At 38.4% G+C, this 23,904-nt stretch overlaps 1 protein-coding gene across 1 annotated transcript; it reads right to left on the bottom strand.

Annotated features, from left to right (window-relative positions):
• Nucleotides 1–490: 490 nt before the first annotated feature.
• Nucleotides 491–23,317, bottom strand: n4bp1 (nedd4 binding protein 1). The gene is made up of 12 exons (XM_014993129.2): nucleotides 22,355–23,317; nucleotides 15,685–15,912; nucleotides 15,423–15,596; nucleotides 14,193–14,707; nucleotides 13,142–13,508; nucleotides 11,991–12,323; nucleotides 10,746–10,981; nucleotides 5,596–5,726; nucleotides 4,758–4,854; nucleotides 4,045–4,152; nucleotides 2,771–2,872; nucleotides 491–2,694 (listed from the first exon to the last, which is right to left on the bottom strand). The coding sequence occupies exons 1-12, from the start codon at nucleotides 22,664–22,666 to the stop codon at nucleotides 2,355–2,357; spliced, it is 2,943 nt and encodes a 980-aa protein (XP_014848615.2). The 5' UTR covers nucleotides 22,667–23,317; the 3' UTR covers nucleotides 491–2,354.
• Between the last annotated feature and the right edge of the window lie 587 nt (nucleotides 23,318–23,904).

Raw genomic sequence — 23,904 nt, 5'->3', positions numbered from 1 at the left:
TGCAATACCGCCATCTACTGGAATGGAGTGTGGATCGGGATGCTAACACAGATTTTAAAACTACAATAAACAAAACAAAAATAAATTATACTCTCTCTATTAATTTCGTCTTTTTAAGGTACCTTAACAAAAATAAGATACAAAGTGGAAAGTCCTGTAATCTACGTAACAGTTCCGTCTTCCTTGTCTTTTCCGCCAGTAACATCCGGTTGATGATCACGTGACTCTAATCTAAGAAACGTATTTTTTCCAAATTGCCGTGTTTTTATGAAATTGGTTTATTTTCTTAATTTGAGTCGCTCAAAATGTGAAGTTTCTGCTGGAAAGTGCAGGGGAGCTTCAAATAGGGTTGAATTTTCTCAGATTTTTGTAAACACGGATATATAAGAAAGACATAAAAAATATGGTAAATAGTACATGCGATACAATGCATTTATTAAAAATGAGAAGCTGATTAAAATATTGCAGAAAACAAACAGAGCAGCTGATGTTTGATGGGGAAGGCTGCATTTATTCTGGATTTTGAACATACATTAAACCATATGTGCACTGTAAGCAAAAATGTGAATATTTACAAGACAAAAAAATCATTATACACAGAAGAATTATAATACAAGGGGGGGGGGGAATCCTTCAGTAACCCTTACAACAACATAACATCCTTTTAACACATGAAAGTTTTGAATTTAGCAAAAACTAGAAGGTTGTTAGATCTGAAAATTGCAGCCACATTCTGAGTTTTAAGGAGATAAACATGAAACGTTTATCTGCTCGCTCAGCTTTTCTCTTCAGTGCATTTCACTTTAGTTCCAAATGTAACTCAGAACTGAAAACAATAAGAAAACCTCAGGTTCGAGGTGTAATCAGAAGATAAATATTGTAGTGTTTGTTTCCATCGCTTCCAAACCAAGGTTCATAACTCACCGAATACCTCAGAACTGAACGCTCATCCAACTCTGATGGGTTTTCTTTGTGTTTTTTTTTTAAAGAGATAATCAAAGCAGTAAATTCTGGTTTGTTGTGGGAATTTTTAAGCTCAGGATCCTCAGTCAACTGTTTACAAAGCTGGGTCAAGTTGTTACACATTCCTACACATTTTGAAGGAAAATATGGATGTTTTTCACAAAATAGCAGGTTGCCCTCCCCACTCAACCATGTTGCTACTGCTGCAGTTTGCAGCTTGTGCCACTAGATGTCACTACAACCTGCACCACATGCTTCTGAAAACAGCTTTATGCTGACCTGCTTCTATATTTTCCTAAACAAACTTTAATACATTGTTGCCACCTTTTATTCACTGAACTGATTTTTTAAATAATCCATGTACGTTTTCTGCAAAACTGTCTCAGAGCTCATCAACCTGCTGGAAAAAAAAGTTTTACTGGATGAAAAATGGTAAAAATAAACAAGTTATTTCCTTCTCAACCAACTTGATGCTGAACCAAAGCAACGTAACAATTTAAGCAGCATTTCAGGAAGCCCATATTTATTTATATAAGGTGCTATAAAAACTGAGTTTGATTAACATCAACCAAACTGTTCATAAATCCAGATTTAAACATAAATTTGTAGACTTTCAAATTGAAAGCTGGCATTTATAAATGCAGCTTGGAACTGTGTGTGTAACTCCTGACTGGAGGGCTGCTTGAAAATGTCGTAAATAGTGTTTATAAATGTAGCCTGATGCTTAAAGCAGAGATTAGAAATCAGATTGGTGATAAATGGCCATGCTGATCTCCCCAAACATTCAAAATGGAGGATTAAACTAAAGCCGGTTGATTCTGGTTTACCTCTAGAACCAGTGTGGTGGTAAAAACAATAATTCATCCTGAAAAAATTACTTTCCATCTTTATGTATGTTGTTGGACAATGCCATCGCCACCTAGTGGTCAGGTTTTATCATTTCAGAAACAAGTCGCAGCGTAAAGTCGACGCGTTTCTGTGCTTCAGTAGCAAAATGGAGGGAAAGCGAGGAGGGCGACCAGTTGACTGAAAGTATGATTTCCAACGGTAAACACTTATAAACAAAGTTAACCCTCTTCAACATGAGATTCTGTGTATCTTGTTAAACTCTCCCAACCTTCGGAGTGAAAGTTGAAAGTCTCGTTGATCGCTAGCAGAGACTTTATTCCCAGACAAACACAGAATTTTTCTTGCTGAAATACAGAAATCGTTTCGGTTATGTTCTGCAGACAGTGGTGCTGCTCACCTCGATGAACCAGAAAGCAAAAGATAAAAAAACGATGGAAAAAAAAAAATCCCAGAAAATATTCATTGCAGATAGCAGCTAGTTTAATAAACAGTTTCTGTGCCCTCCGACGAGGAGAAGAAGAAGATGGCGGTCGGGCGGCGGTTCATCCCAGCAGCAGACCCGACAGCGCGTTCAGGTCTCTCATGTACGGGTTGTCGCTGAGGATCCGGTCGATCCGCTGCTTCTGGTCAGGAAAGATATCGTACAGCTTCCTCTTCAGCTCTGATGTCTCCCCCGGCGACCGCTGCGGCGGCGGAGCAGGCGACGGCGAGGGCGAGCGGCGCGGAGGGTGCCACTCGGGCGGCCCTGAGTGCGGCCAGTGTGCGGTGGGGTGGGCCGTCAGGGAGGCGGGGTTACGCAGAGTCTGGACGTTAACGGGCTGCTGCTGCTGCTGGGACGAGGCCCGGAAATCCGGAGGGTGGAACAGCGGCGGGGAAACTCTCCTGGAGAGAGAAGAAGAAACAGGCTGCAGATAAATCCCGAACAACCAGAGTCACAGAAACACAGCGGATGACTCACCTGTTGTCTTTCCGCAGGAAGTCGTCCAGGTGGGGTCCGTCTTTTCCAAGTGGGTCGTCAGGAATCATGAAGTGATCCTCAACGAAGGTAAACTGAAGAAGCCTGTCAGGAAACGCAAAGTGCAGCGTTCACACAAATGGAAAATTTCATATTGAAAAACCAACAGCAATTTGTAAAGGTGAGCTATTATGCTTCCTTTACCTGGCTAGGACAGGTGTGTTTTAGGGCCTCTGTCACTTTAAATCCAAATAAGCTGCTGCTGGCCACGCCCCCAAACTCAAAGTTTACACTCACAGGTAGTAATGGGCATTTACAGTATTGTCATTTATCGTGACCAGTAAGCAACAGAGCAGTATTTAAAAAAGTCCAGAGACTGTTTGACTCTTTACAGTAAATATCACATTCAGTATAATTTCCCATGAAATGCCCCAGAAAACTCACTTTGAAATGGAAAAACATTCGGTATTAGATTTCAGGAAAACCTGGTCACATAAATTTGTTCTCGTGAAATTCAGTTTTAAATTACTAACATACATTAGACTGTGTTTGGAGCTGGACAGTCCTCAGTTTGTCAGAATCACCATCCTTTTGTGTTTCTGTGGCTAAATGTTAGAATGTAATATAAAGGGCATGAAGAAAACGCTGCTTTCAGGTAAAATATGGTGCTCACCTTGATGTAATACACAAAACAACCAGTAGGTGGTGAGAAAATCACAGAAAATAAAAATATTTCTGAGTGTCTACAGCTGCGTTTAGCATTTGAACTTTGAATAAATATCAGCTGTTAACAGTCACATATTTCAGCAAAATGGCAAAAAAATAGTATTTCTATTTACATTGCATTGTCTCTTTAAATGTTTCACCAGAAAACTAGGAATAATTTAGACATTTAAGACTTATTTTGATTAAAAATTATTTTATCTTCTGGTCTGTAAATGAATCTAAGAAACATTGATTATCTCCAATTAAAGAAGCAAAACATTATAATATCATGTTCCATTAAAATATAATACAAATGTGAGTCAAATGAAAAGAAAAATAGAAAATGTGCCACGGATATTATGGAATACATTAAACACGTGAATATTTCACTAATTAGAACAAGTTCCTGTGAAGATTCTGTTTCCTCTTTCTCAGAGGAACTTTTTCAGTAAAGCTAAACAAGCTATAAATCTTTATTAGTCAGCTGCGTCGCTGGACTTTCCAGCATCTCTCAGGGTAATGAAACACGTCAGCGTCTGACAAACTGAACTCTACAAATCGCAACCAATCACCTCTCTTGAATGATCCGACGCCATGTGTCCGAGGTGTCAACAAAGTCCCGCAGGTTGTCGTTGGTGACGATTATCCCGTCTGTCTTCTCTGCTAGGTGGAGCAGGAACCTGAAAAAAAAAAGAGGCAGAGTGGATTGTTTGGATTAGACACTCAGGATTTTCCCGGCGTTCAAAGGTCAGACATTTCCAGAGCGGAGAGGAAAACCTGAAGAGCTCAGTCAGGATCCTGTTTTCAGTCTGAAGGCATTTATGACACAATCTGACTTCAAGTGGAACCGGCAAACTTTCAGAGATATTTCCAGAGTTTCCTCAAATATCTATTCAATGCCAAAGCTTCACATTTAAGAGATTTAACAAAAGGATGAGGCTTCTCTTGATCATTTGTAGACCATCTGAAAAACTTGAAGTTTCATTTCAGTTTTCTTCCACCAGATTTTCTCATTTACAGAGAAATAAATTAGCTTCTTATGCTAGCTACACTTTATCACATTTTAGCTTATTTAAAATTTTTTTATGTTGCTGGCTTACTTTTTCTAGGTTTAGCCCATTATTGTTCTTTGTTTACACAATTTAACTTAGTTTATCTTACCATCACTTAGTTCATATTGGTAATTTAGCATGGGTAGGGTAGCCAACCTAAATGTAAATATGTAGCTGTGCTTTTTAAGCCACTTTTATGGTGGAAAATGAGGTGAAAACGTTTTTATTTTTACCTGTCGTCATGTGAAGATATTCTCTGGCCGCAGACTTCTCTGGAGGGGGTGAAGGACAGCAGCCGCAGGTCTTCCAGCTGGTTCAGAAAGTGTTGCTCTGGAATAAAAAAATTATGGATCAGAACAAGATATGTGGAGTCAAATGATGATCTGAAGTATTTGAGTAAATTAAAAATGTCCCTGAATTTGAGGTTTATCACTTTGTGTTGAGATTAGAGGTTTGTAATCCTGTGGTAAATACAAGGCCAGTATCTCCAACATTGACACCTTTTCTTTTTATTATTTTTGTTTAAACCTAAAATAGAAATAAAACTTATAGGTGTTTCCAAAATATTTTAAGAACACATTAATATGATAAGAGAGGAAAAATAATAATCAGATACTGATACCAATTTGGTCTCAATATTATCATTAAGGACTGGATGAAACGGCTGCAAAACAGTTGAGATCAATAATTATTGATTAGGATTTTGTTTTAAATATCTGAAATACTGCCAACTGGTGGCATGACCTTTCCTGTTTTAACTGTAGTTTTCACTCCACATCGTTTTATTATTATTATTTTTAGGCAGTTATGAGGCAAAACCTGACACTGCTGCTGTACAAGTTACTTAACAAGCTGTTGCTAGGCAACCAAATAAAGAGTTCCCACTTTGGTTACCTAGCAACCCTGAGAGTTTGACCAGCTAAAGTCTTTTTCTTCAATTCCCAACATGCTGTAAATATTGATTATTGAATTTCTATTAAACGTATTATCTATCGATATATTTATATGTGTATATATAGCTAAACACAGAAAGATGCTTAGTTTTGAACTTTAAGGTGAGCTCAGGTTTACCTGTAGCGAGTCGGTCCCTCTTCTGACGCCACTGTGGAACGAACACGGTGATCTCCCTGTGGCCTCTCCGCCAGAACATTTCCACGGCCAGAGCAATGCCGCGGCACGAAAAGAACCGGTGAAGGCCATGACTACAAAAAATAAAAAGAAATTAAACTTCAAAACAACGTACAAAGATGCAATGGAGTAGGTCTGAAGCCAGCGGTTATTTTAGTTTTCCATCGATTATTCTGACGATTAACATGATAAATTCTGCAGATTTTTCATTTAATCTCTTAAGCTTGTTTTTTTACAATATTAAAATTCCATAAAAAATGCAAATAAACAGAATTCAAATGCTTTTTAAAAAATAAAATTAACAATTTATTGCCTCTGTTGCAGTAACATAGCATTCCTTTTAGTGTATGTTTGATAATTTGTAGCAAACGATGCATCTACAGCAAAATGACTAATTCTAACGTCTACATGTGAAAAGCTCGGCCATTTCTGCTTTACTTTACATTAATACAGCGTAAGCCTAATCTGTTGAGTATTTGGATTAACCAATTATTAACTGTGTAATAAAATTTGAACCAGATGAAGATAAAGATGCCCCTGGAGGAGTTCTGGATAAAAATACTTACAGAAACAGATTTTTTTTCATATTAAATGCAAAATGTACACCGTTTTGGTACATTATATTATACATTGCTTAATTATAGCTCTGACTTAGGGCTGAGCATTTATTGTATTGCTTATCCTTTATTGTGATAAATTTCCAGTCATAAGAATTTTGAATGTCATTAATGATGTTTAATACACATTTTGCAGAAGCCTTATTTAATTTCAGATGCAGCTTCATAAAAGTGTGGGGAAATAAACTGAATCAGCGAAAACAGCAGCTCAAAAAGGGTAAATCTATTTAATTCAGGGGTGGAAAATATGAGTCTTGCTTTGCAGAAATTCACCTGAAACTGAATGAACAAACATCTGTGACTATGATGCAATCAGAAACAACGAACCCAAACATTTTAAAGATTAGCAACAACTTCAAAGAAAACAGGCTTTAATTAGCCTCTACAAAACTTCCAGGAGACACAATTTAAAATATCAGCTGACACACAATGTCGCCGGTGACGTGCACAAACTGCAAGCGCACGTCAGACGGCTCCAGTTCAACATGCTGGTAGGTAGGGTAACAAAAACCGCAACGCAAACAACCAGCAGCAGCCCAGATGAGAAACTCCCTGAGCAGGAAGCTGCAGACAGATCGCACAACTATGGACGTTATCAGAGCCAGCAGATCTCTGGTGCTGTTCATCAGGCCCAAACCACCAAACCAATACGTGTCAGGGATTTTTCTGTTTGTTTGAGCTGCAATGTTTGTTAAAAATAGCACAAAGTTTCTGTCATCACTGATGGATAATTCAGGTACAACAATTAAAAAAAAAAATCCTGGAGGCAAATTAACCTGCCTCAAAAATTAATTAAATATTTTGTAATAATAAATACTGTTAAGCTATTCGGCGCAGTGTGATCTGGCCGGAAGGTTATTTATGTTGCACAACATCGCTCTCGCTTCTGCTAACGCCCACGCCGTTGACGCAAGTATGCTAGGCGCTATTTTTAGCTATGGAGAGAGACGTAGGCCTGTCACGATAACAAATCATGCTGGACGATATGATTGCAACTAACGATTATTTTATTAATCGATTATTCTGATGATTAATTGGATGAAATAGATGGCCACATTCTGCAGATTTTTCATTTAACCACTTAAGAGTTTTTTCTTTATATAAAAAGATGCAAACAAGTAAATGGTTCAATTCCTTTTCTAAATAAGAAAACCTTTTTTAAAATGCAGTGCCAGCTTTCATTTAGTGAACGCTTGAGCTTTTGTAGCAAAAGATGAATCTGCAGCTAAAAATGCTTCCAAACATTAAAAGGTTAAACTCTCAGCCTTTTCTGCTTACAGTGAAGAGCTGATCTGTTGATTTTTTAAAGTAACAATTAAGGAGATTAGTCATGATTAATCATCAACTAATCTAGTAATCTGATCAAATCTGAATATTTTTCTGCATTAACCAATTAATAATTGGATACCAAAAGCAGATTTTTTTAGATTCAGGTGAATCTTAAACTAAGCCACTCAGAGTTTTGTCTGTACCATGCTCTCAGAAGTTAAAATTTTTAAATTAAAATTCCTCCTCGTCATGAGAATATCTCTCCCGTCTGCGCTGGTTCTTTCCCTTTCTGCTCGGGTTACTATCGGGTTTTCAGATCTGGACTCACGTGAGCTGTGGTTTCACAGAGACGCATGCAGGCAGCCTGAACAGGTTAGTGATGCCACAAACAATATTTAGCAGCTTTCCTTCCAGGCTGACGTTACGCGGCCAAAAGAACAACCAAGAAGGAAGATTATTGGGACTTTTGGGGCAAACGGTGATGCAATGAGTTACAAAGCTGCAGCAGAAACAGGCACTAAAACACGGCAGATGCTGTCATAAACTAAAGAGATAAAATTTTCCAACTTGAAATCTGACGAAGTTGCTGCCGAGACTTGTGACACTGATCAGGGGGAAACATTGCAGACCCGTTTCACTTTCCCTGGTGTTTTAACTCTACAAACATGTCAGAGTACAAACAGGGTGCATTCAGAGGCGGATCGTTTTCAGCCAGGGGTCAATGCATGCAAAGAGCAGGGAAGTTCCCACAGCTGCTGAGAGAGAAAGTGATGAATGACATGAAAGTCGGGGTAAGTCATGTAATAATCACCAAACTCTGCGGAAACGCAACCGAAGGAGGGGAAAGGGCTCAACTTCATTTGAATGATTTTAAATGAGTGTTTTTTAGGATCAGGGCATGTCCTGGTCTGTGAGCTGGGACGTTTTTTTAAACTAAATAAAAACTTTTTGAAATATTATTTAGTGATAAACTCTCAATAAATTAGATTTTATAATAAATTCCTGACAGATTTGATCACTGAAGAGGTCATTTCTAACTAGCGCTGAAACAATTAATCAGAATAGTCACGATTAATCGATTATTGACATAATTGTCAACTATTATAGTCATCAATTAATCGTTAACTGGAATAAACAGATTCAAAAATGGCCACTTGCTAATAAAACCTACACACTCAAAGCAGTAATTAAGCAAAAACTGTACTAAAAACAAATGCATTTTGCATTTAAGATTAAAAAAGAACCTTCTCTGAACACTCAAAGCAGTAATTAATTGTTTTTATCCGATTAATCATCAAAATAATTGATAAAATAACTTCAGACCTTTAGCATGAGAGAACAACTGTAGAAGTAAATCAAGACGGACCTTTTGACTCTGTACTGGAAGAAATTGTTTACATAAATCACATCTGGACTTTGCTATTTTAAAATGATATACTCTGTTAAACTAGTACTTTTCCATCAATATTAAAGAATAATTTACTTAAAACAAGCTCTTATATCTACCTGAAATGCTACTTATGAGTTAGTTTTGATTTATTTCAAGTGTACTAAGATTTTTTGATTTTACCGAAATACTTGGTAAAACTTGGTGTTTTTGCAGTGTAACGAGGGTTGTCAGAGTAAATGGGGTTGAAAATAAATGGATGATATACTTTCTGCTATTTATTTGTCACATAAAATCCCAGTGAAACACTTTGGTGTTGTAAGAAAAACAGGCAGAACCGAACTGCTGGTCATGTTGAAACATTGGGCTGAGTCAGAGGTGCATGATGGGCACAGTTCGGGTAAAGCAGGAGGAAGGAAGGAAGAAACCAGAACGTGAAAGGAAGTAGTTGCACAAGCAGAGAGTCAGGATAAGGTCATGCAGGATGAAGACTGAACCCATAAATCAAAGTGAAAGCAAAAACTCCTTTCATCTTCATCTGCACATTAAGTCCGTGACAAACAGCTTCTGGATCAATCAGAGATTGAAATCGCTGATTTTCTTTTTGTTACTAGAAAAGGTATTTTGTTCTGAGAAACACCTCCGTAACAAGCCGCCCTCGCTTCGACATGGTGCAACAGCTGCTCTGAGGCCTGCGCACAGTCATACCCAAACGTGATGAGTCACAACAACATGTGAAGGCGTGGGCGCGCCAACGACGCCGGGGTTGTAGCACAGACCTGCACGCATGGTTTTGTGTGGCGCGTGCATGAAGCGGCGACGGTGCTGATGGGAAGGGTGGCGGCTTCGCGAGTCAAAAGGAGAACATGTAGTACGCGGTGTGGGACGCGACACCAACTTAACACAGATTCGATTTGTCATCAGATGAGTTGCAGCTTCACACAGATTCTTAAATTAAAAAAAAAAATCAAACTAAAACTGATTCTGACGAAATATCAACATGAGCCGGTTATGACTGGCACTTATTACCAACATTTACTCCCTTCTTTGTTTTTGTATTATCTCAGAAAACGAGGATTGACTCAAGCGGCGCTTAAAGAAAATCTCAATTTCAGCCAAAAAAAGCCAATGACTGATCGCTCACGGTGTGCCAGTAACTCCTGTTTACACCTGAACCACAGCGGTATCGCATTTTCACCCCAAAGGTGAGTAATGAGGGAGGTGGACGATTCTTATCAAAATGTTAGTCATGGTTTTTCTTAAAAGTGAAATCAGATTGTCATTCTGTCACAAAAAGTCTTATTTTTGCTGATAAAGCTGAGGCTGTTTCTAACAATTACACTTCACCCTTTTTATATAATATTAGAAATACAGAAAACAACTTAATTCCTTTTTTAAATTAAAAAAAAAAAAAAAATTTTTACTGCCTAAAATGCAATAACATTATTTTTGTGTATGCTTGATCATTTGTAGCAAAGGATGAACATGCAGGTAAAAAAGGCTCAGTCTTTCCTTTGACTTAACATTAACACAGGATTAATTATCAGTAATAATCGATTAATTGACGACTTCGACATTTTTGGTCCCAGCAGGCCTGAACTGTCAGTTTCAGGCCTGCTGTAATAGTTTATTTTCAATACACACGTGTCAATATTCTTTGTTTATTGTGAATCATATGAGATTTTATCTGGCAGGAAAAGGAGCCTACGCTTCCCCTCCTACTCTAACACTTCCAGTTCATCATCTCAAGAGTTTTGTGGCGACTCGACACCTAAAGGACTGAAAGTGACCAAGAAGTGAGAAGCTGTGTGCAGACTCACGCCATCGCCACGTTGCTGCCGTCTATGATGATGTGCCTGAGGTCCGGGTTCCCCCGCTCGTTCGGCAGGTTCAAGGTGAACTGGGTCCGCAGCGACTGGTGGAACCGGGCCAGGCCGGTGACCGGCGGGGCTGGCGGATCGTTGGCAGGCGGGGTCCGGGCCACGCCGCCCTGGAAGTTCACGTGGCTGATGGTTTGGTAGGCAGAGGCTGCGGTCCGGTTGATGGGCTGAGCCGACTGGGAGGACACAGGAAGCAGAAACACTTAGGGGAGGGAACTCAGAGCAGCAGCTCAAAGCTGATGTTAGAAAGTAACACTACAAAACATAAAAAAAACTCATGAAAGTAAATAAAAACTAATAAAACAGAGCAAGACTCCAAGGCTGGAGTCAAGTCCAACTACAGAATTAAAAAGAGAAAAAACTCAACTAGTCTAGGTTCGCTAGCACAGGAAACGCGTGTTTCTAGCGTTAGCGAAATAAATTTTTATGATCTTATGACCAAAGACAAAAAAGAAATCCTACAACTGCTAAAATCTGACAACTCCATTTTTGTTCACATTTCACGGAGCAGCGCCCCCACAGGCGAGGAGGGGAACATGTTTTGACTCAGTGCAGTATGACAGAACCGCAGCAGATAAAAATATATCAATGTTGTTTTTTTGTCCCAATTAAACTGAGTCTACCAACTATCAGGTGTAAAAACACCTTTAATCACTTTTCATAGCATTTAGTAAAACTGGAGTACGATTTGCTATAAATGGACAAACAGGGCAGCAGTTGTTATGGAATAACTACAATCAAAACGTCAGCACTGAAAAAACACAAAAACTCACCAAGTATTTTTGTGAATATCTTAGTACACTTAAAATAAGACCAAACTAAATTACTATTTTTTAGCAAGATGTCAGAGCTTGTTTAAAGTCAGTAACTCTTTAATATTGATGAAAAAGAACTAGATCCATCCAGATAAATCCACTTATAACAAGACATTTTTTCCCTGTTATCAGTGAAATAATCTGCCAAGGGAATAAGAACTGTTTCATCAATACTAAATCATTGACTTGAAACAAGCTCTGACATCTTGCTGAAAAGTTACTTATGAGTTAGTTTTGAATTAAAGTGTACAAAGATATTTGCACTACAAACTACACCAAAAATACTTGGTAAGATGTTGTGTTTTTACAGTGCCTGAGCTGGACTGGATGGAGAAATTAATTCAACAAAACCAAACAAACAGAAACTCACGCTGGGAGTTGAAGCCAGAGAGGCGTTACTCAGCCACTGCGCCGTGCTGCGCAGCGCCGTAACGCTCTCCACCTTCACTGGTCCGCCCAAAGTTTGAGTCCCGCATCGAGACAGGTAGTCCCGCTGCGTGACCCCGCCCCCTCCTCGCGCCAGGTAGTCTGTTCGGGACCCGGACTGCGTGGGGTCAGGGTGCGGCATCGTCATTATCCGGGACATTCGACCGTCTGCCGTTTTGGCGCTGGTGGGGATGATGTTGTCGTCATCGTCGATCGTAATCACCTCGTAGTTCCCTGCTCCGCCCTGAGCACTGGAGCTTCTCTTGATTGTGATGGCCTAAAAAGGATGTGACACACAGAAATAAATACATGTTTATTTATTTAAACAAATTTAATCAAGGTTTCTTCAACTTTAAATTGTTACTTTAAAGTTTAAGTGTGGGGATTAAAGTCTGGAAGCAGCAGCTTTGCAGATTTTCCTCTGCAAAGCTGCTGAAACTCTGAATTCCTTTAAATCAAGGCTAAAACCCCCATTTGTTTAATACGGTGAACCAATTTATCAGCAAGCTGATTTATTGGTGCTGATTTCGCTAATTTTGGGAGATCTGTGATCCATTGATACTTGGATGTGAAGCCGATCTTTTCTACCTCAACAAAGGTCTAGAAATGAACCCCGTCTTCTTCTGTTCTGCAGTGAGAGGTCTGACTGACAGACCGGCCCACCAGCTCAGGTCTGCACGTTTGCAGTCGCCCCACTGTTGGAAAACTCAGCAACTTTCTTGCTATATATTCTGCGACGTTTCAGACAAAAAGATTCAGTATCGGCCAAAATCGGAATCGGCAGTCAGGCTTTTTAAAGATCAATAATCGGAGATCGGCCAAAAAACTGCAATCGGTGCACGCCTAGTCTGTAGATCTGTTATACTGATCTGTTATAGTAAAATAATGACTGGTTGCAGCCCCATTCAAGATTCGTCCTTGGTTTTACAACGTTTATTCTAGTCTAGAGTGATTCTTTATTTGTCCCTTAATAACAAAATGTATTGGCATCCACAGCAAATTGACAGATTAATGGAAGCTTTAAAACGTAAGGATTGTGCTGTAATGGGCAGAAATGAGGATTATGGGATTATTTGTGGCTTGATGTGAGATTACCTGCTGAGTGCTCGTCTCACTGCCGCTGCACTTCCGCCGGTGTCCCAACCCGTTGCTGCTTCCTCCTCGCTGGCTCGGCTTTATGTTCTCCTTCGACCTCCCAGAGTCTCCCAGCTCCTTTTCCCTGAAACGGGATGTCATTGACGAGGCCGACGAAGACGAGGAGGAAGCGGAGGAGGAGGAAGAGGAGCAGAGGGTGTCAGCGGGACGCAAGGAGTTCATTCGTCTCTCTCTGTCCCCTACTTTGCAGTCCTGCTCACAACGTTTGGTTTCTTCAACTATTTTCTCCAGGATTAGAAAGGTGTCCTCCGTCTGCCCCGTCGCCTTGACGACGCGCTCCACCACTTCCTCCTGGTAGCCCATGGTTCTGGAAAGGAAAAGTAGATCTCACAATATAGCTACAACTTTTAAATGGTGCCTAAGGTAAAATTCAAGCCCTTAAAGTACATAATTTGTTACTGTTATTAATAATGTTTTGTGGTACTGTGCTTTATTCTACAGCAGGGACAAATTTTAGGTTTTGAAACATCTCTCTCACCTTATACAGAGAACAAATTTGATGCACTGTACAAGATTATAATAGCATAAGCTAATTCAAATTCAAAACACTTTATTGATCCCAAAGCGAAATTAAATGTTGTAACTCACATTAATTCAATTTAACTAATAAATTAATTCAAATCTACAGTCCCATGACAAGTTACAAAAACAAATAAAATACAACATCTCTTCCAGTTGAATAAAAGTGCTGGAGCTCAGCTTGGGTTGCTAGGTAACAGGCGGAACTCTGCTGGGGTTGCTAGGTAACGGGCGGAACTCTGCTGTGGTTGCTAGGTAACGGGCGGAACTCTGCTGGGGTTGCTAGGTAACGGGCTGCGCTGTATTGGGTTTAGTAGGCATGGGGCAGTTCCTACTTTCAAAAGGATTTTGACGACAAAAAACATTAATTTATTGCCAAAAAATGGCTGGGTGTTTTTGTCTTTAAATGCAGCTGAATCCCAAATGGAAAAACAAAAACGTGCAAGGCGTGAATTTCCCTTTCAAGGTTTACCTGAAAAAGTTCACCAGGCAGCGGAGGTTGGTTTCTGGGCTGACAGCCTCGCCGTCGTCTGGTACGGCCTCGCCGGACTCCTGTGTGATTGGACCGGCCACCGTGTTCGCTTTCCCTGAGTAGCAGGAGGAGGAGGAGGAGAGCGTACAGGATGCAGACGGGGTTTTGGACCTGCAGCTGCTGCCGGCACCCCGGACCTCCCTGTCCCGGGGTCGCTCCCTCGCCGTCCTCTCTGGCGACTCCTCCTTCCGTTCCAGGGAGTATTGTCTCTTTGTATCCCGAGTCTCGCTCTCGGACGAGCGCCGCTTGTGTGAGGGTCGGGTGCCGTTGAGCAGGACCGCTTCTGGACCCAAACCCGCCTTCCCGCCTGCGCAGACAGACGCCGCCGCCGCCGAACCGCCTTTCTCCTCAAAGCTGGTGTCCAGGATGCGGTTGGAGAGCTCTGTCACTGGAGTGCTGCTCTGTGAGCGGTCCTGGTCAACCTCCGTCATGCTGGGAAGCAGCGCCTGGTTGACCTGAAAAAACAGAAAATACTACCAAGTATTTTTGGTCCAATTTTGTCTTATCTCAAGTATATTAAGATATTTGCACTAGAAACTAGACCAACATTCAAACTCAGGGCTCAAAACTTTTGAGTACAAATGCAGCTAATTTGAGCCATGGTGCAAAAACTGAAATGATTAATTGATTATTGAAATATTCATCAACTAATTCATTAGTCATTGAATACAGTAAACAGACTCAAACAGGTAGGCAGAGGAAAGGCTTTAGATGCTCAACCTCACGGCTAACTATGCTGGGTTGGTGGCATCAACTAACTCACTCACTCTTTGGTTACCTAGCAACAACTTGCTGGATAATAAGAACTTTCAAGTACCCTCCAAATTTGATTGCCTAGCAACAACCTGCACAGTGACTTGCACGGCAGCAGTTTTTGGTTTTGTCACTGTGCCTCATAACTGCTTAAAAATAAAAAGGTTGTGAAAACTGTGGATAAAACAGGAGGTTATGCCAACAGTTTGGTATTATTTCAGATATATAAAACAAAAAAAACTGATTAATAATTATCAACAGATATGAAGCGCTTGCATCATGATAAGTTTTTCATCCAGGCCTGACTCAACTGAAGAAATAAATGGACCTTTTGATGATTTTCTGATTATTCTGTAAGTATAAAGCTGCATTTTTTCCCTAGAAGCGTTTGCCATAGATCATATGGATTTAACCAACCAGTGCCGATGTGTTTGTGCTGGTGGGGCTGTGAACCAGTCCCAATAACTCCTCCTTCAGAGCACTGGGCAGCAATAGGAGCTCCATGGTGTATTTATCATCTCTTTCCTCCACGAAGGACTTGAACGCTCGCTTCACCGCCGATTCTCTGTCACTTGGCAGACTCTTCTTCTCCTGCGCAGAAAACACAAACAAATGAAGAAAAAACTCTAAATAACTGCCAACTCAGCAACTTTGATGAACGTAATTTCACCAGTCCTACTTGGAAGAGAGCAACAAACTGCTGAACTCTGCTTTGCGCCATCACAACAGGCTCAGCTCGGCCCACCAGCCACAGACGGCCCGGCTCCGGCACCAGAACCTCGGCGCTGGTGTCCCGGATGAGCCTGTCCAGGAAGAGGCCCCGGGCCCCGGCGAAGATGCAGTGCATGTCCGTGGGATAGTGCTCCTCTTTCTGCAGCTCCGGGTCGCAGAGCCCTCGAACATACTCCTTCAGAGAAAAAACTAAAACATTAATGCTGCAGCTTACGGCTGTTTTCGTAATCAAGCATTCTGACGAATAAAATAATAAATTAGAAAAGATAACTCATTCAATTCCTTTTTTAAATTAGAAAATTAACATTTTATTGCCTAAAGTGCAACAATATAGAATTACTTTGATGATTTGTTACAAAGGATGCATCTGCAGCTAAAAAATACTTACAATAACATGAGAAAAGTTATAAGGATAACCTTTTTGTTGATTAACTCATTATTAACTGAATAGCCAAAGGTGCATGTGTATTTTTTACAGCTTTATATTACTATAGTGTGTCCTTCTTCCAACAAATGGCCTTTTTTATTAATGTGCATACTCCAGGTAACGATTAATCAGTTACTAAATTAGTTGACAATTATTTCAATAATCAATTATTACGATTAATCTGATGAATCATTCAATAATTGAAGAGCAAAAGGTATTTAATAAGAGAATCTTCTCAGAATTTGACACTTGGCGAGTTTCGGGAAGAACATATTTACAAAGTTTTTTTCATTAAATACAAAAGGTATATACATATTTTACAGCTTTCGCTTCATTACTGCTCCGACTATCATTCATTCAGCAAATGGCCTCTTTTAGGGTCTTTATATTCCAGTTAACGATTAATCAATTACTAAATTAATTGATTATTTTAATAACTGATTAATCACAATTAATCATTTCATCCCTAAAAAAATGGATTTCAAAATCACAAAAGAGCAAAATTCTTCATATTTAAGCAAATGCGAAGAGAGAAAAAAAAGAAAAAAGAAAATGAAAGTAAGGTCGGAAGGTATTTGTATTAATTTACGTCACGTGAGGCTGAAACTGAACAATTTGCAATGAATCAGATTCAGATACTGTTTGGGTGAATCAGCAGCGTTCTGACTGATAATGTGACACGCCCGTTTAGCATTAACGAAACACTCGACGTGAGGGAAATTAGTCAGCAATGACCCCAGGAGCTCAGGTCTGCATTAGTCAAGAGAAACAAGGTGAGGCCGATTCAGCTTTTACTGAAAAGACTGTTTAAAATAAAATAAACTTTTATAGAAACTGGAAATAATTTTAAAAAAAACATCAACTTCATAAAAGTAATAGATAATAAATTACATTTACTGAAAAAAAAAACACTTTACAATAAAATAAACAATTTTTAAAAAACATAGAGTTGACAAAAAATACAAACATAAGTATAAACGGTCCTTATTAAAAATTTAAACCTAAAAAAATTGTCTATTCAACTCATGAAAAATGTGAGTTTTAGAATTGAAAAAAAAAATCTAAAATTCAAAAAGAATAAATAATATAATAAATGACCTTTAAACCTGAAATAAATGCATTACAAGCTAATAAAATATATTTATAAAAGTTGAAAATTCAAAACTATACATCAAGTTGAAAAGAATAAAACAAATAAAACATTTTAGTGAAAATCTAAAACTGGATAAAAGAATGTATTACTGGTTAACTAAATAAAAAAATATCAAAATTTTTAGAAAACATAAAATTGATTTTAAAAAAATAAGCCTTTACTAAAATTAAATGTATTACAAGCTAATAAATTAAAAATATATCTCAATAAAAGCTGAAAAAGACCCCATTCAAATTTAAATATAACATTAAATATAGAATAAATAAAATAATTAGTCTTCACTGACTGCAGCTAGCTAGATCTGTCAGTAACATTGCATTTTGATATTGGCCCAAATTTTCATATCACTTTATATGATAATTTTGATATCGCAGATGAATTTGCACTCAAATCTGACGATTTTAGTCATTTATTTACATATCGTATCGTAAGATAAGCAGAGCTGGGCCAATATTAACAACCGATGTTTGTTTGCATCTCGTTGCCATTCGTGTTTCAACAGGAGATTGGTCATGTGACATTTGTTTGGTCATGTGATACTGATGCAGTGCAGGACCAAAAGATGTTTCAAGCAGAGAATAAATGTAGGCATTGTGGTCGTTTTCTTAATGTTTCGAGGAAAAATACATGTAGCATCGGTAAATATCAGTTATCAGCCATTAGAACTAAGTTAACATCCGATAAATGACATTTCCCAGCTGTACCTGAAGCCATTTTAAAACTTTTGGACACAAAAACTGAATTTAGAGAGTCTGGATAAACAGAAACACTGAAGCTAAGCTTTCTGGTAGTAGGAAGCTAAAACTGACTGCTGCTCATCATTGGAGGCTGATGAAATCTCCACTGAAACGTTTTGGTTTTGCTTGACTGGCAGAGCTCAAAGCAGCTGCTGAAACACGACCAAGACTCGTGACACAGGATGCAGAAGTGTGAAAGAGTCTCTTCTGTGGGAAATTACACCCATAATGTGTGGCTAACTTTTGATCTAAATGCCGTTTTTCAGTAAGCCAACAGCATTATGTCTGAACAGAGCTGCAGCTCACATGACTTTTAAATTGTGCTGTGAATCAAAAGGATCTATTCACAAACAAACACAAAAGAGGATTTGAGACCAACCTTAAATCCATCTGACCAGATTATTATTATTATTACCTCAGGTGTGTTCATGTAAACGGCAGATAAAGAAAACCAGAACATGGACTTCCTATGTGGAGATCCCCTGGTTAAAATTCGCTCTGAAACTGCAGCTACGGTCAGAAATGTTTAGTTAGCATTTAACGTTGCGGAAAATGTTAAACTGCATCAGCAGCTCAAAAAGCTAAAAGATATTTTATAAAATCTGCAACATAACTTTACAACAAAACAACCAACTTGGCAACCAAACTGAATAAAGAACTGGAATCAGGCGAACCGTATAGTCACTGTAAAACATTCATTTCAAACTAAATTGACTTTTTGTGGAGAAAGTGGTTATTTTTGTCTAATCATCACATTTTTTTAACTTCTGCAACTTGTGAACTTCTGCAACTTGTGAAGAGATATTTTACTGAGTTCTGTGATTCTTTGTGGTTATGATGAAAAAACAATGACATTTAATTATCTAGCAATTTTTTAATTTAAAATACAAATCTCTACTAGGAATGTCACAATAAATTAATGTCACAATGTGTAATTAATCACATGATAAATTACAACAAGCTCAATAATTCCTATTTGCATGATTTATTGTTGTTCTCTTTTCGTTCTTTCAAAAACTGGACTGCAAAGGTTTTCAGTTCTGTTTTAGTCTCTACTAGTCATTTTTTAAACCTTCATAATTCATTGTATTTGTTGTTTCTGTTTTATTTATTTGGGATATTTAATCAATTTCTAATGTTAAATGTTCATTAGAAGTTAACGTTTATTGTTCTTTGAGAATGTGTTCTTGCATTACTTTACCATAAGCATTACATTATTTTAAAATGATCTCAAAACAACAATATTATCACTATAACTTCTGGGAAAATTTATCATCCAGCAAAATGATAAATTTCTGGGAAAATTTACCATTATTATAGTGACAGGTATAATCTCTACTTTCAAGTAGGAATGCACCAATTGCAGTTTTCTAGTTTTCTGGCCGATCATCCACTATGCCAATTTTTTTGTCTGAAAAGTTGCAACAAACAACAAATTGGCAACAGCGAAAGAGACCAAGTTGCTGCTTTTCAGACTTTTGCAACAGCAGATAAGACCAGTTTATGATGCGATTATTGGCTGATCACAGACAATGAATAAAAACAAAAATTAAGGATTTACTGGCCGGCCAATTTATCCGTGCCATCCTAGTTTCAAGTGTGTCAAAATTAAGTTACCCAAAATACTTTTTTTGTGAAAATACTCAAGATCAATAAATTACAAATTCCTTATGTTAATTAAATTTATGTTTACTCAGCATTAAAAATTACAGCTTGTTGAAACATGTTTTTTTTTTTTTTTAAATATAACTTAACTTGAACATAATTCATTGTTTTCTGCAGTCACTGTGACACATTTTACTGAATAAATCATTTCCTATTTCCTTTCGCCAGGTAGTGGTTATGAGAAATGGTTCATAATGTGTCCTGCAGAGTTAAACGAAGGTTAAATAAAACACATTTTATTGTTGGGAGTCAGTGTGAAAGAACCCTCTGAAGCCGACTCATTTGAAGGAATATGAGCTGTCAGCATGACACAGATTTTACCCTCGTATATAAAAACTCCTCATCCATTGTTGTGATTCATTACAGAAAACATAAACAGGTCAAATAAAGCAGACCAGACTGGAGACTTTACTATTCAACTCATGAAAAATGCTTTTTGGTAAAACAAAATCTCATCTCTAGCATCTCATACTTGAAACCAGACATTTAATAATTATAATTTTGATTCTGTTTTAATCAAAATTATATATATGCTGCTTGTTCTTGCTCATTTGGGACAAACTATAATATATTGATGCTCATCTTCTAAAGGTTGAGTAATTATCTCCTTGTGACTTATCCAGTCACATAAACTAATGTTCTGTTTTTATTGAGTTTGTTTTACCAAAGTAAAGCATTTACACTTATTTTATGAGTAGACATGAAGACAAGAGATGCAAAAGCTTTTAAAAAGAATGACTTAGTTTTCTCAATCATCAACGTTCTGTGCTATCAACAGTAAATCTGATTTAATGGGGTTTTCCACATCTGTCTCACTTTGTTCTTTGTTTCAACTAAACAATCCAAGCTGGAAGAAGTTGGTGACTAAGAGGAAATAGTAAACAATGCCAAAGAAAACACGAGCTGCAATTGTTTTGCCATGATCAGGATTCACTTCTTTTAATTTGGATGTGGGTAATTGTTACCACCCCCTGCCAAACCACTGGTATTTTGCCAACTTTATGTGGAATCTCAGAAAATTGCTCCAAAACCAAGGGAAAAATAATACATGCTAACAATAACAACAGTAGTCGTGTATTTGGAGCTACACAACCTCTCCAATCAAAGCTTGCATCCCAAATTAGGACAGAAATAAGGAGCAGTAGGTAAATAGCTTTTTGGTAGAAAGCTATTGTGAGTAGCTTTAAACCAAAAAAAACAGCCGATTTTCTGCCCAAAACACAATTTTGTATGTAATATGAAAATCTTGTACAACTCAATAAGTCTGTAACCAATATATAAATAATCCTTGTCGTCTGTCTGGTACAATCAGAGTGTGGGCTGCTTTTTGTGCTCCAATTGCTTAATTTGGGATTAAACTTTTAGCTGCACTGAATAATTAATGGTTTGTTATTTTTTAGGGCAGATTGTAGTTTCAGGAATTTGCAGAATTACAGAACAAAATACCCGAAATATAGACCAGTCCTGATAACGACTAAACTGCTAACTGGTCAAGCTTTTCTAAAAATATGTAAAGGGTCAGATCTTCATCAAATCCTTTAGCTTAAAAACAATAAAAGCTCTTTATTTAGAATATGCATCATCACAGTTTTTAGTTAGGAAATCCCATTTTACAGTAATAAACTAACTTTTTTTGTTCTTATTAGTGATCAAATAACCAGCATTTATTCTAACAACTCACTATTCGCCAAAGATTATGGGTTGAACTTTTAATTGTGTTTATTTTGGTTTTGTTTTGCTAATATTTGTGATTTTCTGTCTTTTCCCAGATATCAATGTAAACTGAGGACAATCAGGACTGTTATATGCAGTCAGTAACATTTAAAAGCTCTGACAGTTGGACCCATTTCGTTTTTACATCAAAATGTTTTGAAAATTTTTAAAACATAGCAGTTTGTATTATCCCAGAGGTCATATTAAGCATTGAAACAACTGGTTTTGACAGTCTGTTTTGAAGATTTTTGCTCAAATAATTTTAAAAATGATCAGTTTTACAATGAGAGAAAGTGTCCAAAACAGGCTTTTAAAGTTTAGTTATTGTTTACATAATCAAAATGAGACAGTTTGCTCTGGAAAGACCCTTTCTTCTATCCTTTTGGGGTGGAAACTGTAGAGATATAGAACTAGTTGTCAGTTTTTATTTCATAAAGAGCTTTCTTCACCTGCTGAAAACTGGAAGATTAGATTATTCTTGTACTGATTGGTGCATCAATACTTCAAAGTCCAAAAAAACACTTAAAACCCTGGAAAACTGATGACAGATTTTGGGAGATGACAAGAAAGTAACAGTTGATTTGAGATTTTTAAACACTAAATAAGACAGAAGGGGAAAATACAAACAAATAATGGTTGTATTAATATTTTAAACCTAATAGTAAGTGAGATAATAAAGTTAATTTTTTGAGTTAAGGTTTTTAAGACAATGGAGTGAGGCAGAGAAGCTGTTGGTCAATAAAGTTGAGGTTCATGCCACTGACACACACCTGTTCACCAGGGAGTGGTACAGTCGATATGCACTTTAGATTTCCTTATTTCTGACTACAAACGGCAACAGGTCACAGTGAACTGTTGGTTAATGTAAAGAAACCGACGTGACAGCGTTGGTTTGCGTACAGAAAGGCCGGTTGAAACCCACCTTCGCCTTGGACACGTCGTCTCTGTTGCCCCGGAGCTGCAGCCATATCTGCCGGGATGTTTTGCTGCCGTGCGGCTGTCCTGTGTGGTCTAACAGACCAATAATTGTAAACGTCACTTTAAAAACTTGCTCCACTCGGGGCCTGGCACACTTCAGCTCCTCTTCTTTGTCCTCCAGGACCGTAAACTCGTCCACTGTGGGGGCCTCCGCTTGCTGCCTCCCGGCCGACGCAGGGAGCCTGTTGCCCGGCTGCTCCGGGCACGCGAGCTCGGTGATTCGTCTCATTCCGAGCAGAGGCCGAGTTGTTGACATCCCGCCCTGTCGCTTCTGACCACCGCGCCTCTATATTCAGACCTCCAGGCGCTGCTGGCGGCTTCTGGGAGTTTTCATAGCCTCTTGTCTGCGTTTGTTACGGAGCTGCGACGTAACGTTAACCGCCTCTAACGACATGAACGCGGCGGCGGCGGCAGCTAGCGTTAACAAGTCGGAAGCTCGGTCTGACGTATCCGGAAAGTCCCAGTGATGGCCTCATCAGAGCACGACAGCCCGGTCGAGTGTTGTGTCCTAAGATGATTATCTGCCCGACAGCTAAGAAAATAAAAACTCCGCTCAAACTAACCAAATTTCTGACGCCCTCCTGATCATTAAATAAGACCAGAGATTATTTAAAATGTGAGGATCAAACAAACAAAAATAGGTTTCACATCGGGGTAAAACCACCGCTCTGCCCTCTAGTGGTGAGCAAGTGTTACTAGCTTGAGATTGATTCAATTCAAAAATATTCTATTAAAGTTGCAGTATGTAACGTTTATACTTTTTTTTCTTTTTACATATTTGTCCTGAGAGATTGGTAAAAGACAAATATTCTGGGAAAAATAGGTTCCTCTGCCTTGATTTCTGCTAATACTACAGCATGTCAGAAGATCCTATTGTGAATGCTCATGCTAGATAGCACAACGATGACGGATAAACTGTTTTTCTGTAACGGTAAGCTGTTTCTCAGTCAATAGCACGTTTAGCAGTGAGTGAGGATGATTGACAAGGCGAAGACACTCCTCTTTAGCGCTGGATTTCTTCAGATATCAAAAATAACTCAGAGAGGAGGTAGAGATCAATTCTTTTTCCACAGATTATGTCTCATAAACTGTCACAAAATTTATGAACATGTTTTTTAACAAAATGTAAAAAAACATGTTCTTTTTAAAAACATGACTCATACTACAGTTTTAATCCAAACGGTAACTAAATGTCGTAACTCCTATTGTGTAAGGTTCTTCAAAGAGTTTTTGTAGACGTTGATGGCTGTGGGCAGGAAGGATCTCCTGTACCAGCCTGTTATACAGTGACTTTGAAGAAGTCTCTGACTGAAGACACTTCCTACTTTCACATCTACATCTGACATCTTCATTCATGAGAGACTCACTGGTTCCTAAGGATGACTAATTAGAGGTGGGCAACTCCAGGCCTGGAGGGCCGGTCTCCTGCAACTTTTAGATGTATCTCTACTTCAACACACCTGAGTCAAATAATGAGGTCATTAGCAGGACTCA

This window comes from Poecilia mexicana, unplaced genomic scaffold (assembly GCF_051168715.1).
Source record: "Poecilia mexicana isolate PSO_F unplaced genomic scaffold, ASM5116871v1 scaffold_6, whole genome shotgun sequence".
NCBI lineage: Eukaryota > Metazoa > Chordata > Actinopteri > Cyprinodontiformes > Poeciliidae > Poecilia > Poecilia mexicana.
The sequence above is the reverse complement of the archived record's forward strand: the minus strand, read 5'-3'. Positions and strand labels throughout refer to the sequence as shown.

Coding starts and splice junctions, on each gene's coding strand:
- n4bp1 (XM_014993129.2), bottom strand. CDS start 22,666: ATGTCAACAACTCGGCCTCTGCTCGGAATGAGACGAATCACCGAGCTC. Junction 13,509..14,192: donor TGCCTGGTGAACTTTTTCAG/GTAAACCTTGAA, acceptor TTTCCTTTCCAG/AACCATGGGCTACCAGGAGG. Junction 10,982..11,990: donor CTCTGGCTTCAACTCCCAGC/GTGAGTTTCTGT, acceptor GTGTCCTCCCAG/TCGGCTCAGCCCATCAACCG.